This window comes from Muntiacus reevesi, chromosome 6 (genome assembly GCF_963930625.1).
Source record: "Muntiacus reevesi chromosome 6, mMunRee1.1, whole genome shotgun sequence".
Taxonomy (NCBI): Eukaryota; Metazoa; Chordata; class Mammalia; order Artiodactyla; family Cervidae; genus Muntiacus; species Muntiacus reevesi.
Genome location: NC_089254.1, coordinates 74,908,324 through 74,924,441, shown reverse-complemented (window position 1 = coordinate 74,924,441; position 16,118 = coordinate 74,908,324). Strand labels below are relative to the sequence as shown.

The window sequence follows — 16,118 nt, the reverse complement described above, 5'->3', positions numbered from 1 at the left end:
ATTAATCAAAAGATGCATATCTGCCTCAGAATTTGTTCACAAGCTTTCTTCTAATAGCTGATTTCATGTTCACTGAGCTCTATGCCAGTTTGTCCAATTTATTTTTCGGTGTACAAGCCATTCATCAAAAAACACAATGATTTAACCCTCCCATTCCCCCCCTCCCTTTCTTTTGGTGAATGGGTATTCCTAAGTGTAACTACCTTATTCTGTTCATTAAAAAAACAAAGAAAAACTAAAAGATCCCATTACCCACATATTTACAATGTGATATGGACTCTGCCCAAAACTCCATGCGCCTTTTCTGAGTTTCACGAGCCTGAATGATCAGGCAGGCTTAGTAAGGGGGCCCCTTGGGTCATGTACACCTCTAATTTCGGGGGGCCCAATATTGGGGAGCTCAAAAAGTCAGGACCCAATTAATAGTCAAGACTGTTAGAGGCAGTCTTTCCTGCCTTTCACAAGGCAGGAAATGCCATCAGTTGTGTATATAATGCAATTTACAACTGTTAATAGTCAGATAAGATAGGTTCATTTGTACTTTTAAAAAGCTGTAGAAGAAAAAAGGCAGGGCCAGCATTGGTGCTGCAGCACCCCGTCCCCAGGTGCGGAGCCTCTGACCTCAGCAGATGTAGGAAGGGTTGCAAGACCTTTCAACCCATGTGGGTTTTGTCCCTTTTGGGGCTGCATATTCACTGGTCAAACCACAGAACAGGAATAACACTGGCCAAAATCCATGTCAACTTTTAGATTCTAAGGGATATAAGAACATACAGAAGGGGCCAGCAAATTTTAATTTTTTTGAAATTTTAAGTTTATTTTATCTTTTAGCGGTACTTTGAGGCATGTGGGATCTTAGTTCTCCAACAAGGGATCAAAACTGTGCCCCCTGCATTTTAAGCGTGGAGTCTTCACCACTGGACTGCCAGAGACGTCCCGGACCACCAAATTTTAGTGGTCCCTACTTATTCACAAGGAGTCAGCAACAGATACACTCTCTCCTCTATGTGCAAAGAGCTGGGTGATAGCAGACACAGGTAGAGACCTCGCATCACCCCACAAGAGCAGGCACTGCAGTCAGCTCCTGGGAGGAAGGCCACTTGCTCAGGATTACAAAGCCTGTGTAGGATTTGATGACAGAAGTGGATGTTTTTGGTTCTGTAGCAGCATCAGTGAATGAACTCGAGAGCCCAGATGCCTCTTGGATTTAGAACAGCCTGCGAGGTTGTCCCTGCAGTTGTATAAAGAAGCAGCAGAGGATGAGGGATGACTGGGTGCTGCACGTAATGTCAAGCAGAACAAAAAACATCACCATCCTCCCAAGACCATGTAAAGAACCTCTGAGGACTTCCCACCACTGGGAGGGGGCGGGGGACTGGGGCCCCACCCCCGTTCTCTGATGCCAAGTGAGAGGTCATCCTAAGCTCTATATCCCCGTACTCCTGTGTCCTTCCAGAGGCCAGCATGGCTGATCGCACTTGGTCACGCAGACTCCAGCTTAAATGTCACCTCCTCAGACACAGAGGCCTCCTGAGGCCAAGGCTCCATCTAAACCAGCCCCCTCCACAGCTCCTCATGGCATCATGCACTCGTGTTTGACAGCTGTGTTTTCACTGCAGGACAAGGCTCTCTGAAAACACATTTTCCCCCTCCCTCCGAATGTCAGGTTTGGGGGAGCTGGGCGCTGGCCTGTCTTGTTCTTCACTAACCCCTCGTGCCCAGAACAGTGTCAGGAACAGGGCAGCCCCTCAGGATGAGCTGATGAGTGGTGGAACCACTCTCCCAAGGCAGAGTTGCCATTACAACACATCACCACAAGTTTAGTTTTTTAAAACAAAATACACTTGCTCTCTTGAGAAATACAAGATACAATCAAGATTGCTGGAAGAAACATCAACCACCTCAGATATGCAGATGATACCACACTAATGGCAGAAAGTGAAGAGGAACTAAAGAGCCTCTTTGTGAGGGTGAAAGAGGAGAGTGAAAAAGCTGAGTTAACATTCAACATTGAAAAAACTAAGATCATGGCAACTGGTCCCATCACTTCATGGCAAATAAATGGGGAAAAAGTGGGAAAAGTCAGATTTTCTTTTGTTGGGCTCCAAAAAGACTGTGGACAGTGACTGCAGCCATGAAATTAAAAGACACTTGCTCCTTGGAAGGAAAGCTATGACAAACCTAGGCAGGATATTAAAAAGCAGAGACATCACTTTGCCAACAAAGGTCTGTATAGTCAAAGTCATGGTTTTTCAAGTAGTCATGTATGGATGTGAGAGTTGGACCATAAGGAAGGCTGAGCACCAAAGAATTGATGCTTTTGAATTGTGGTGCAGAGAAGACTCTTGAGAGTGCCTTGGACTGCAAGGAGATCCAACCAGTCAATCCTAAAGGAAATCAACCCTGAATATTCACTGGAAGGACTGACGCTGAAGCTGAAGCCCCAATAGTTTGTGATGTGAAGAGCCAACTCACTGGAAAGGATCCTGATGCTGGGAAAGACTGAAGGAAAAAGGAGAAAAGGGCGACAGAAGATGTGATGATTAGATAGCATTACCGACTCAATGGATGTGAATCTGAGAAAACTCTGGGAGACAGTGAAAGACGGGGGAGCCTGGCATGCTACAGTCCATGGGTCACAAAGAGTCAGTCAGACATGACTTAGTGACCAAAGAACAACACTGCTCTCTTATAGCTCCAGAGGTCAGAATCCTCGAATGGGTGGGCAGTACTGCATTCCTCTGGAGTCTCTGGGCACCTGGCCTCTTCCTGCTTCTAGAGACTGCCTGCATCCTCAGCTCGTGGCCTCACCTCGCTCCAACCTCCTGTGACTACCTTAACTCTGACACCATCCTGCCTCTCTCTTATAAGGACCCCTGTGGTTATACTGGGCCACCTGCGTGGTACAGAATCATCTCCTCTTCCTAAAATCTTTAACTGAATCACAGCCACATAATTCCTTTTGCTGTATAAGATAATACACTTACAGATTCCAGGGAGTAAGATGTGGCATTTATGGGGGCCCATTATTCTGCCCACCCCCCTCAGAACAGTCACTTCAAAGAAACACAATTTGACAACGTTTATCAAACAGTGCAAAGCTAGTAACTAGATCTGTGAGTCTCTGTAGAACTTCAGTAGCCGAGGACATGCTGCTGATTACAGAGGTTGAAATTGTTTTTTTTTTTTTTTTAAATATTATTTTATTAGTTGGAGGCCAATCACTTTACAACATTTCAGTGGGTTTTATCATACATTGACATGAATCAGCCATATAGTTACACGTATTCCCCATCCCGATCCCCCCTCCCACCTCCCTCCCCACCCGACTCCTCAGGGTCCTCCCAGTGCACCAGGCAAGAGCACCTGATTCATGCATCCCACCAGGGCTGGTGGTCCGTTTCACCATAGATAGTATACATGCTGTTCTTTCAAAATTGTTTTTGAAAAGCAAAGTTCAGTGGTAAAACAATCTGCCTGCAATGCAGGAGGTGCACAGGAAACCCAGGCTTCTGGGTTGGGAGGATCCCCTGGAAGAGGAAATGGCAACCCACTCCAGTATTCTTGCCTGGAAAATCCCTCGGACAGAGGAGCTTAGCAGGCTACAGTTCATGGGGTTGCAAAAGAGGTGGACACAACTTACTGACTAAATAACGACAACAAATTCCATTTTTAGAAACCCTGAAAATAAATCTTCCTAAACAGTTCATACTTTGTTCCATAATTTCCTAGAAATATGAAGTACTGACATTGCTGAAATGTTTTATACATTTCTCTGTCTTGTTTCAAGAAGGACACAGTCCTTGGTCCACCTGAGCTATATGACCTTTACATTTCTGCTCACCCTGCTCTTTCCAATAGATCAGTTGAAGAGCAATTAAGTTTATGTTCTGAATTTTAAATTTTCTTCACTCAACATTTGATAAGTGTAATTTAAAAATTTATAATAGTATTCAATTCTTTTCTAAATGACCACATGAAAGATGGAATAATTAAAAACACACAAATATTTTTATAAGAATGTGACTTACAACTGTTAATTTATATCAGTCAATAAGATCTGTAGAAAGTGTCAGATGGCCTAGATCCTCCCAAACAATGCGCTAACATACTCACAGTCCTTCTGAGACAACAACCCAAAAGTAAGTGCTATGGAGGAAAAGAAAGTGTCAAGGTCATAAAGTCTGAGGAGTACAGCCCCCAGATTCCCTGGAATTGTTAATACGTGAACGTGCGTTTCAAAAGTCCCACCTCAGGTATGGTTTGTGGCAGTATTTGCAGGAGCTTCCGGAGAGACACTCTGAGAAACACTTTTCTAGGACAAGAATTAGAAATTCTGTAATAACCTTTGTGGGAAAAAGAATCTGAAAACAAACGAATATGTATATATGTATAACTGAATCACTATACTGTATACCTGTAATAACATACATTATAAATCAACCATACTCCAGCAAAATTTTTAAAAAGTTAGAAAAGGGAAAAAAAAGTTAGAATAAATTAATTAATGTTCATTTGCCCTGTAGTTTTCTCAAGAGAAGGAATTGAGAAAAATGTGAATTTTTGATCCCTTATCATTGTGTGTGGTGTCTTCATTCACCAAACATAATTTCTACCCATCAAAACTGATAACGGTTCTGGAAGATTTTGTTTTATATAATACCTGAGAGAAGCACTCATGCCACTGTAGGCAGTGACCCGGGGACAGGATTCTAAATCACCATAACTACTGACTCAGTTTCCCTTTAAGTCTTTGCTCTGAGCTGAGCTAAAGTTCAGTTCTTTTAACTGAACTAAAGGAACTAACCAACTGAGCTAAAAGTTTTAACTCTGCTCTGCATTAAAAGCGATCAGCAAATTATTGTCTCAGTGGGAACCACTATTTTCCAAAACTTTAACATTAAAATTTTCAAGGTCTGAATCACTAAGAAAGTTTTGATGCATTTATTCTCCATCACAAATCAGAAGTAATGTTTTGTCAATATTCTTTCACAAAGTGGGGTCAAATTTTGCAAACTGGGTCTCCTCTTAATATCGCAGTAAATAGCCCAAAAATCTCTCCCTTATCTGGAACTCTTTTGCCTCAGAGTTTCAACAACTGTGGCCAGTCTGGCTGGAATCTGGGGTGTAAGTAGAAAGAAAGGATGCTAAGCAACTAAAATAAATACTAATGTATATAACTGAAGAACTGAATCAGTTTGCAGTAGAGCAGTAATTAACACAACACTGTAAATCAGCTATACTTCAATTTAAAACATTTTTAATAAATAAATACCATAAAATCCACTCCCTTATTCACTAATTCAATAAGTTTCAGCTGAGTACTTTTTACAGACCCCCTTTATATATCCAAAGAATAAAATAATTATTTGTAACTGGAAAGTTGCATATTAATTATAATTGATACATATAACTTTGAAATGCATACACATGCTTGACTTTCACAAAAAATATTTTTCTTTTCACACCAAGAAAGTGATGTGAGTCAACATTTGTACAGAACTCCTCTGACCTATATGTAAATTCATAATAAATTATAGAAATGACATATAAGTGTGAGACACTAAAAGTTCATATTGTAGAATATCATTCGTTAAGGTGTACTCAACCCTACTATACATACAGGTATTTAAAAGTCATTAATATTCAAGTCAAATATGTTAAAACCAGTTAAAAAGGCATGCAAGTTTAGGACTGACATGTACATATTGCTATATTTAAAACAAATAACCAACAAGGACCTACTGTAAAATAAATAATAAATAATTTTTAAAATTATAGTAATAAAATAGCATTTGAGACAAATCCATAATGTATTTTAGAAACACTTCAGGAACTCTACATATAGTGGAGGATGAAAAAATTAAGATCATGGCATCCAGTCCCATCACTTCAGGGCAAATAGGTGGGGAAACAATGGAAACAGTGACAGACTTTATTTTGGGGACTCCAAAATCACTGCAGATGGTGACTGCAGCCATGAAATTAAAAGGCACTTGCTCCTTGGAAGAAAAACTATGACCAACCTAGACAGCATATTAAAAAGCAGAGACATCATTTGCTGACAAAGGTCTGTCTACTCAAAGCTATGGTTTTTCCAGTAGTCATGTTTGGGTGAGAGAGTTGGACTGTAAAGAAAGCTGAGTGCCAAAGAATTGATGCTTTTGAACTGTGGTGTTGGAGAACACTCTTGAGAGGCCCTTGGACCGCAAGGAGATCAAATCCGTCAATCCTAAAGGAAATCAGTCCTGAATATTCATTTGAAGGACTGATGCTGAGCTGAAGCTCCAATAATTTGGCCACCTGATAGGAAAAACTGACTAACTGAAAAAGACCCTGATGCTGGGAAAGATTGAAGGCGGGAGGAGAAGGGGACAACAGAGGGTGAGATGGTTGGATGGCATCACCAGCTCGATGGACTTGAGTTTGAGCAAGCTCCAAGAGTTGGTGATGGACAGGGAAGTCTGGCGTGCTGCAGTCCATGGGTTGCAAAAAGTCAGACACGACTGAGTGACTGAACTGAACTGAAGAGGATAGGGGATGAACTGGATAAATTAATAATAGTACAATGAATAAAGCTGAGTGGTTCAGATGGTAAAGAATCTGCCTGCAATGCAGGAAACCCGGATTCGATCTCTGGGTCAGGACAATCCCCTGGAGAAGGGAATGGCAACCCACTCCAATATTCTTGCCTAGAGAATTTCATGGGCAGAGGAGCCTGGTGGGCTACAGTCCATGGGGCCACAAAGAGTCGGACACGATTGAGTGATTAACACACACTAGGGGATGTATCCTGCTGTAGTCTTTTATACTAGGAGTGTAAATAGAGCTGATTACAATATTTAAAAGAAATGTTTCTAAGTAAAAGTGAATTTTAAAAACCTGGAACTATAAGAAAGATGGCAAGAGGTTGGATCACCCAGTCATGTCATGCTTATAGGTCAAAGTTTCTATCTTACTGTTTAATGACTTGAGTCCACATAGCATCTACCCATTCCCTAAAAAAAACATAGGTTTTCCTTAGAGCTGCAAGGAACATCTCCTTCCACCGAGTCTCCATACCATGGGTCCTTTGTGTTAATGTGGGGTCAGGGTGAAGGGGGTTGCCCGTGACAGAGTCATTAATACTCCACACATTTTATCTACATTGGCTTCAACAGAAAGGCTCATCATCAGTTTCCAGGTTCATCTCCAGAACCCCTCCCTGACCTGGAGAACTCAGCATGGAGCTGGGCTGGCCTGAGGTTGATGTGAGAACCACTGTGGGGTCCTGACGCGGGTGGTCACAGGAAAGCCCGAGTCACAAAGGCACCCTCTCTTACCCAAAGTGAGGAGGAGTGATGGATATGTGGCAGCTATAGATTCTTTTTTTTTTTTTTTTTTAAATATTATTTTATTAGTTGGAGGCCAATCACTTTACAACATTTCAGTGGGTTTTGTCATACATTGACATGAATCAGCCATATAGTTACACGTATTCCCCATCCCGATCCCCCCTCCCACCTCCCTCCCCACCCGACTCCTCAGGGTCCTCCCAGTGCACCAGGCCCGAGCACTTGACTCATGCATCCCACCTGGGCTGGTGGTCCGTTTCACCATAGATAATATACATGCTGTTCTTTCAAAACATCCCACCCTCACGTTCTCCCCCAGAGTTCAAAAGTCTGTTCTGTACTTCTGTGTCTCTTTTTCTGTTTTGCATATAGGGTTATCGCCACCATCTATCTAAATTCCGTATATATGTGTTAGTATACTGTAATGTTCTTTATCTTTCTGGCTTACTTCACTCTGTATAATGGGCTCCAGTTTCATCCATCTCATTAGAACTGATTCGAATGAATTCTTTTTAATGGCTGAGTAATATTCCATGGTGTATATGTACCACAGCTTCCTTATCCATTCATCTGCTGATGGGCATCTGGGTTGCTTCCATGTCCTGGCTATTATAAACAGTGCTGCAATGAACATTGGGGTGCACGTGTCTCTTTCAGATCTGGATTCCTCAGTGTGTGTGCCTAGAAGTGGTATTGCTGGGTCATATGGCAGTTCTATTTCCAGTTTTTTAAGAAATCTCCACACTGTTTTCCATAGTGGCTGTACTAGTTTGCATTCCCACCAACAGTGTAAGAGGGTTCCCTTTTCTCCACACCCTCTCCAGCATTTATTGCTTGTAGACTTTTGGATCAGCTATAGATTCTTAAGAAATATTTTTTAAAGTTAAATCAATGCTACCAACCTATTAACACATTTTTTCAACTGCCCTACTTGGTCAGTTCTGTTCAGATATGAATTTTTAAAAGACACTTGAAGAAACACATGTGATGCTTTTATAATGCATTTCTTCAGGTTGGGCACTGGGATTAAGAAACTTCATGATACAGTCTAAATGCCCATTGGCAGAGGAATGGATAAAGATGTGGTATATATACACAATGGAATATCCCTCAGCCATAAAAGAGTGAAATAATGCCATTTGCGGCAACATGGGTGGACCTAGAGACAATCGTGCTAAGTGAAGTAAGGCAGATAGAGAAAGACAAATATCATATGATATCTTTTAAATGTGAAATCTAAAAACACACAAGTGAACTTATTTACAAAAATAGAAACAGACTCCTAGACACAGGAAACAAAGTTATGGTTACCAAAGAGGATAGCAGGGCTGGAAGGAATAAATTAGAAGGCTTGGGATTAATATATGCACACTACTATATATAAAATGGATAAACAGCAAGTACTTAATATATAGCACAGTGACCTATACTCAATATCTTATAATAATCCATAATGGAAAAATATCTGAAAAAGAATACATACACACGTGCACACGCACACACACTTACACACACACACATCTATATAACTGAATCAGTTTGCTGTATACTTGAAACTAACATAGTAAATTAACTTCATTTACCACGAAGTTAATGGTAAATGGTCACAAAGAGTCAGACATGACTGAACACAAGCACAACAACAACCCAAATCATGTAACCGGCCAGTCATGCAGACATAGTTAGAAGAACATCATTGATTTTTTAAAAGCATCACCTGACATGATTATATTCCTATTATAAATAGCATTTCCTACCAATCCCTTTAGTCATGTGTTCCACTGGAGGATTTTTAAGAAAGAAAGAAGGGAAACAGAAAAGGAGATCCACAGTTAGACCTGGCAGGTTTGGCCAAGTAAGTAGCTAAGTGCCTTTGATTCAGTCCACAAACTTCCCTGAGCTCTCTGGTCTCTTAAACAACACACCCTCACTGGGGCCCGAAGCCTTCCTATGGTCCTTGGATCAGCAGTCCACGACTGTACACCACCTGGTCCTGCCCACCTCCAACCTCGTGCTTTGCCTCATCTGCTACCTAGGCTGCTGATGAGTCTCCGAACATCCTAACTTCGCATCTGATCGGAGGCCTTTCCCTTCCATGAGTTCCATGAGGACAGGGATCGTGTCTCTCATTCATCCATGCAGCCCTCAGGCCCAGCACAGCGACCAGCACACAGTTGAAATTGCAGTAAAATATTCGCGGAATAAGTGAGCAGTAGATTAAATGAAGTACTACCTAAAACCAATGGTCACATCTGGGAATAAATGAAAAGTATCCTTTTTAGTCAGGATTTATTATTTCCACCGATTCTGGGGGAAGAGAAGCTTGTCTCATAATTCTTAGAAGATGCAATCAGAGAGTTTTAAGGACTTTGGTTATTTGGCTCTGGATTCACTCATCTGTTCTTCAATGTTTCCCACCCAAGTCATTTTGAGTTGTTTCTCTGACACAAATGAGGCTGACTCATAGCAGGTAACAAAGCAGCGTCAAGCTGCTGTGAAAGCTGACCTGGTTCCTACTCTGCTCAGGAAATGGACTGGACCTGCCAACTGCATCCTTGCTCCAGGGGCCGCCAGCAGGGTTGATGCTTCAGTTCTCTGGTCACCAGGCAGAGCTGGTCAGTACTGGCCACAGAAAACACACTGATTTGTGAGGCTGCACTTCTGGGCCCTCAACTCTCATTTTCACCGAGATGTCTGACCGAGCTGAGCCGGACCTGAAACTACTAAGGATATGAAGCCATCTTCATTTTTGCCAATACACCCACAGTGAGAAAGCTGTTAACTGGTGGGTTACAAATGAATGGATTACTCACTTCTTCACTTCATTTAGGTTTCCTAGAAGATGGAAGATGAGAGTCAGTTGAAACAATCTTTCCTCTAAAGAGAGTTCTATTTCTAGGGGAAGGTATTAGCAGAGGTCAAACTATTTCCAATTTAACACTATTAACTGGATAAACACTGGCCTTCACCATACAGAGGATACAGACTGTATTGGATAAATGTGATTCATCAAGTCTTAGATGGCATTTCTCAGGGTGATGGTGAATTTAAAACTTCTTGAGACATTATTTCACAACATCCTTTCCAAGTGCATAGTTTTTTTTTTAATGATTATCTTAGTTATGATATAAAAAATACTTGTGAGGTACATTTGGACAATATGTTTTAATAAGTCAGACATAATCAAGAACCATTTCTTAACATGTAAATGGGTTTTTATGAATAAATATGTGATCTATATGGAATTTTTACAGCAGTCTAAATTATTAAGTAAATACATCAACATAAGAACCAAGTGGGCTTCCCAGGTGCCACCACTGTAAAGAAACTGCCTGCCAATCCAGGAGACATAAGAGACAGGAGTTTGATCCCTGGGTGGGGAAGATCCCCTGGAGAAGGGCATGGCAACCTACTCTAGTATTCTTGCCGGGAGAATCCCATGGACAGAGGAGCCTGGTGGGGTACAGTCCATAGGGTTGCAAACAGTCAACTAAAGCGACTTAGCAGGCATGCATGCAAGAACCAAATATAAACTGAAGATGGACATTTGCTTTTTTAGCTCTTTATTTTGTATTCATCCCTCTGCATTTCTATATATCTATCAACTTACGGATACATTACTATTCATACAGACTATAACTTTCTGACAACAAAAGTCATTCATCCACCACACAGAAAGTTCCTTTTAATAAGGAGGGTGATTAGAATTCTAATGGCTCATTAAAGAGCTCCTTCATTTATTCACTCCAGACACATCTGCGGAGTGCTGTCAAGGTGACGGGGCACAGATGCAATGGTGTGGGGAGCGTGGCCGTGAACAAGGTATCACAGTCCTAGACCCTCTGGCCTTTGCATCCTAGTGAGGGAGACAGATAGCAAACTACCAGATGAGCAAGTCAACAGGGGAGTTTTAAACAGTGGTCCATGCTAGTATCAGCCTCTTGGAGAAGAACATTGGAACTGGAACATGCGTGTGAAGGACACTTTTAAAAAAACTGAATGTGTGTCTTCACACATTGAAAAATATCTTTAGAAACTGAACTGACACCATTACTATATGCACTGTCCACATGAGAAGGAGATTAAGATTAGAAAACACGCAAAAGTCAAATGTAAAAGTCAACTGTGTCTAGTACAAGTTAAAAAGCAAGTGATTGGACGGCGGGTCCTCTCACAAAGACCCTCTGTGCTTATGCGTAAAACAAGAGTAACACTATGCTTTCCAAAACTGCCATGAGATGAAATCAGTGAGAGCATCTCACACCAACCAAGCCCCTGGGTACAAAGCAGAGATGGGATGCATTCTAAGTTCACCTTCGCTTCTGCATCTTTCCCTCCTGAGAAAGTTACCCTGTGTAGATTTCTTCATGAGGCTTCCTTTTCTGTCATCCACCGGTCCTCCCACTTACTGAGGAGTCCTCCAGTCAGTCTTCAGATTTCGCAAAGTGAAACTTGGAACAGGGCTAGCGAAGCACTAATGTTATTCCAGCTAAAAGCCTGGCAGGTGGTGCCAATCGTAATTCTTCTAATAACTGTATTGTTACGGCAAGGCGACCTCATCTTGGGTTATCTGTATTACTTTACATGCTTCTAAAGCTATGCCTTATCCTGACACACAGTAGCTATGAATTGAAGAACGAGAGGTCAGGCTGCAAGAATGAAGAGGGACTGGTGAGGAGCCGAAGGCAAGGATGACCCGAGAGCCTGATGACCCTAGCCATTTGACTGCAAACAGGTCTCTTGGGAACTGAATCAGGGTCTCTGCTTTCAGCTCCAATGAGAATAATCAGGTCTGTTGTAGCTCCTTGGAGGCAGGGGACAATGGCCATTCCAAGTCAGGATACTGGCAGTTTCTTAAGGACTGATATTAAATTATCTGGAGAAGGGGAGACTAAGAAGCTGGTGAAGATGCTGGGGTACAAATTAAAGACAGACAGCATCACGACCATCTGGCACCATTTTCTAATCCAAGTCCTTTAGAGGCCTTATAAAGTCACAGTAGCTGGACAGAGAGCACACAAGGGAAGAAAAACAAAGACAAATGAAGACTCAAATGAAGAAACAAATATCACTCCTGTGAATTTCACTGTGTGCCCCATTTCCACCACTTTGATGCTATGAGTTCTAGGAAAGCCACATACTAATGATATGATTTCCGCAGACTGAGATATGGTCAGTGGCAATCTATGATCCCAGGGGAATTTGCCAGGGGGGCAGGGCAGCCAGGCCATGGTTGGAGATGGGCACACTCCTCAGAGCCAGACTGGGGTGATCACAGCATAGCATGGCCAGGCCCTGGTGGCTCATCTTCTGGATGGATCCTCAAGGCTGGTTCTCCTGAGGTTCTGCCCATGGGTAGGGATCTACATCTGGGTACTGCCCATCCACACCAGCTTTAATAAAAGCTACCCCTTTCCTCTATAGCGGGAATCCTGTCTGTAGTTTACAAATGTGAAGACTGAACTTCCGAGCCGATAGGCAAGTATGGTTTGCACAGCTGATGGCAAAGCTGGAATCTGACTACAGTTCTGCCTGACTTTAAAGCGTATCTTAAGACTACATCAGCTAATACTGAAACTACCCCAGGGCCCCTCTGTAGGTACCAATTGCTATCAAGTTGTTGTTTTTATTCAGTTGCTAAGTCAAGTCAGACTCTTTGCAACCCCATGGACTGCAGCACTTCCCTGTCAGGCTTCCCTGTCCTTCACCATTTCCCAGAGTTTGCTCAGACTCACGCCCGTAGAAGTCAGTGATGCTATCCAGCCATCTCATCCTCTGTCATCCCCTTCTCCTCCTGCCTTCAATCTTTCCCAGCATCAGGGTCTTTTCCAGTGAGTCGTCTCTTCGCATCAGGTGAGCGAAATACTGCAGCTTCAGCTTCAGCATCAATCCTTCCAATGAATATTCAGGGTTGATTTCCCTTAGGATTGATTGGCTGGATCTCTGTGCTGTTCAAGAGACTCTCAGGAGTCTTCTCCAGCACCACAAGTCCATCATGTAAACAGTTATTTATTCTGTTCCATGTTTCCATACTTTCTTGACCATGTTAAAAGAATAGATGCAGCAGAAAAATGACATCATATCAAAATGGAGATTTATAATATTTGAACGCTTGATGTTGAAGCTGAAACTCCAAAACTTCGGTCACCAGATGCGAGGAACTGACTCAATGAAAAGACCCTGATGCTGGGAAAGATTGAAGGCAGGAGAAGGGGATGACAGAGGATGAGATGGTTGGATGGCATTCTGACTCAATGGACATGAGTTCCGGCAAGCTTTGGGAGCTGGTGATGAATAGGGAAGCCTGGTATGCTGCAGTCCATGGTGTCGCAAAGAGTCAGACACGACAGCAACTGAACTGAACTGAATGTGCCTGCCAAAGGAGACTGCTGATAACTGAACTAGCAAAGAATTAAAACTGTAACGGAAACTTACAGAAAAAATAATGGTATTCATCATTTCCAGTATATATTGTATGTGACTATTGCCAACATATTTTTTTTTCTGGACTGTTGAAGAGTTTTCCTAATATGTGTATCCATCATGGAAGTCGCATCAATTCCTTTAGACTAAAATCCCTGCTGACAGGACTTCCCTGGTGGTCCAGTGGCTAAGACTCTGAGCTCCCAATGCAGGGGGCACAGGTTCAATCACTGTCTGGGGAACTAAGATCCCACACGCCACTCAACATGGTCAAAAAAACCCACCCTGCTGCCCCTTTTTCTTTCTTCCTCCCAAAAGACACCTTTCCCCTGTGAGACAAGACTCACATCTGGTCTTTTGATTTCTGTCCTGTCTTTGCAATTGTCCCCAAACCAGGTATGAAGTCAGTTTTTCCTCTCGGGAACTATAACTAGTAAGGGGGGAAAAAGATCCCCATTCTCACTGTCTCTATGGAGTGGATTTCTTCATTCCCAAAGAGCTATTATTTCTCTTTAAGAGCTGCTAACTAACATCTGCAAAATAAATCTTTTCAGCACAGTAATTGGCTCTGGAACCCACTGTAGTGAAATTTAACCTGCATCCCCATCTCAGGTCAGTCCCAGTCTCCTGCTGTAATTCTACCTTGTAGGCAGTCAGTACCGCAGACACAGGTGCCGGCAAGCAGTGATGTTTTATTAAAGAAACGTATCATGGATTTAGGGAAAATACATACCTGATTGCACTTGCAGATAAGTGGCCATAGGAGCCACTTGCTGAAGAGCTGCTGCGGGAATTATTGAGAATCGTGACCAAGGAGTTGGGAGATGTCCTTATCATGGTCTGAAGGTCAAAGCTATGATCGGACAGTGGCGATATGGACAGTGTACGTTTTCGGCTCGGCCGGGCTGACAGCCTAGGGCTGGGGAATCTGGTGCCTGTTACATAGACAAAACAGAGTCTGATTACCTGTGGCTGGACTTGGTACCTGTTATCTATTCCTGTTACCCCGAATGGAAGAACTGGAGGATAAGAAGCCAGCGACCAGTGGTGACAAGTACCCTTCTCTTCCCGCTTGTGATCTACTGGCTACAATTGAGGGAATTAGGGAGAAATATTTATCTTCCAGGGACTTACCTCAGGGGAGCTCTGTTTATTAATGTGCAGGCAAAATGATAAATTGCTAAACAAAAGGGAAAGACTTTTATGTGTTATCCCTCTCATTTCCACTGATTTATGAATCTGACGGCTGCTTAGATATTCTCATCATTAATTCACCACAAGCGACAAAGACAGTGGTTCCCACAGTCACAGCGCACCCACCCTCCCCACTCCCAACACGCATGGCTTTAAAGCAATGAGCCAAAGGGGAAAAATGAATTAAAGTATCCTAAGATTAAAAAAATCCAGCTTAGTTATGCCTTCATTTCCCCATGATTTCTGTAGCTATCTAATCACAGACTATTTATGGCTTTACTGAAAAACCTGATAAATATATTATCCTAAATTAATGGTTCTCGTTGGAGGGGTGGGAATAGATTTTGCCCCCAGGGGACATGTGACAACATCTGGAGATATTTGGGTTATCACAACTCAGGGGGTGCTAAAAACATGGAGAGGGTAGGGAAGCTACTGCACACCCAGGGATGTGTAGGGCAGGCTCCCATCATGAAGAAGCATCTAGTCCTAGCAGTGCCGAAACTGAAGGACCCTGCCTTAAATTCCCCATTATCTAACAGCCTAAGTCCCAAGAAACACTTAAAAGCTTGGGACTGTGGTTTGTTTACCCATTTTCCAAGGGCAGGTTGGGAGGGACCCTCCAAGCATTATAATAAGATAACATGAGTCAATTTTAATTCTCTGGTTATTAGATGGATCAATCAATCAATTAATTCTATGCATTTATTAAAGTTTTGAGACTTCAAGAAGATTCCACTGATGAAGTTCTGTTCTAGAGGTTAGTAACTCATACTTAAATGCCTGCCTACTTAATACAATGCTTGTTACACAGAGAGTTAAAAATTAAATGCCCATTTGCCTGCAGTTTGGTAGATGTTAGAGATCTAGATTTCAGAGCATAAGAACACATGTGGCCCACAGGCCTACTCCTGCTTTTTCTAAGGTCACATTTACATTACAGAGTGAGCAAACTAAGTTTAATGACAGAATGAGAATATAATCCTACTAAGTAAGAGGCAAATCAAATATAATTACTTTTGAGAAAGAATGGAGGGTTTCTATTTCAAAGAATGGATACATCTGCTGACATGTACAATTTGGGGGTACACAGAAAATGGTCGTAGAGGGTAAGACTTCTTTATAGAAAAATGTCTGGGTACCTGGTCGATAGAAAACTAATTGGGA

The 16,118-nt window shown here is 42.2% G+C and overlaps 1 protein-coding gene across 3 annotated transcripts in view; it reads right to left on the bottom strand.

Annotated features, from left to right (window-relative positions):
* GLI3 (GLI family zinc finger 3) overlaps positions 1-16,118 on the bottom strand; it is a 306,557-nt gene that overhangs the window by 78,561 nt on the left and 211,878 nt on the right. For 2 of the 3 annotated variants that reach the window (XM_065938677.1, XM_065938678.1), the window contains exon 7: positions 14,491-14,692. In XM_065938677.1, the coding sequence (XP_065794749.1) occupies positions 14,491-14,692 (202 nt within the window). Of the gene's footprint in view, positions 1-4,251; positions 4,316-14,490; positions 14,693-16,118 lie in introns of those variants that run through there. The other variant, XM_065938679.1, reaches the window with a different exon arrangement.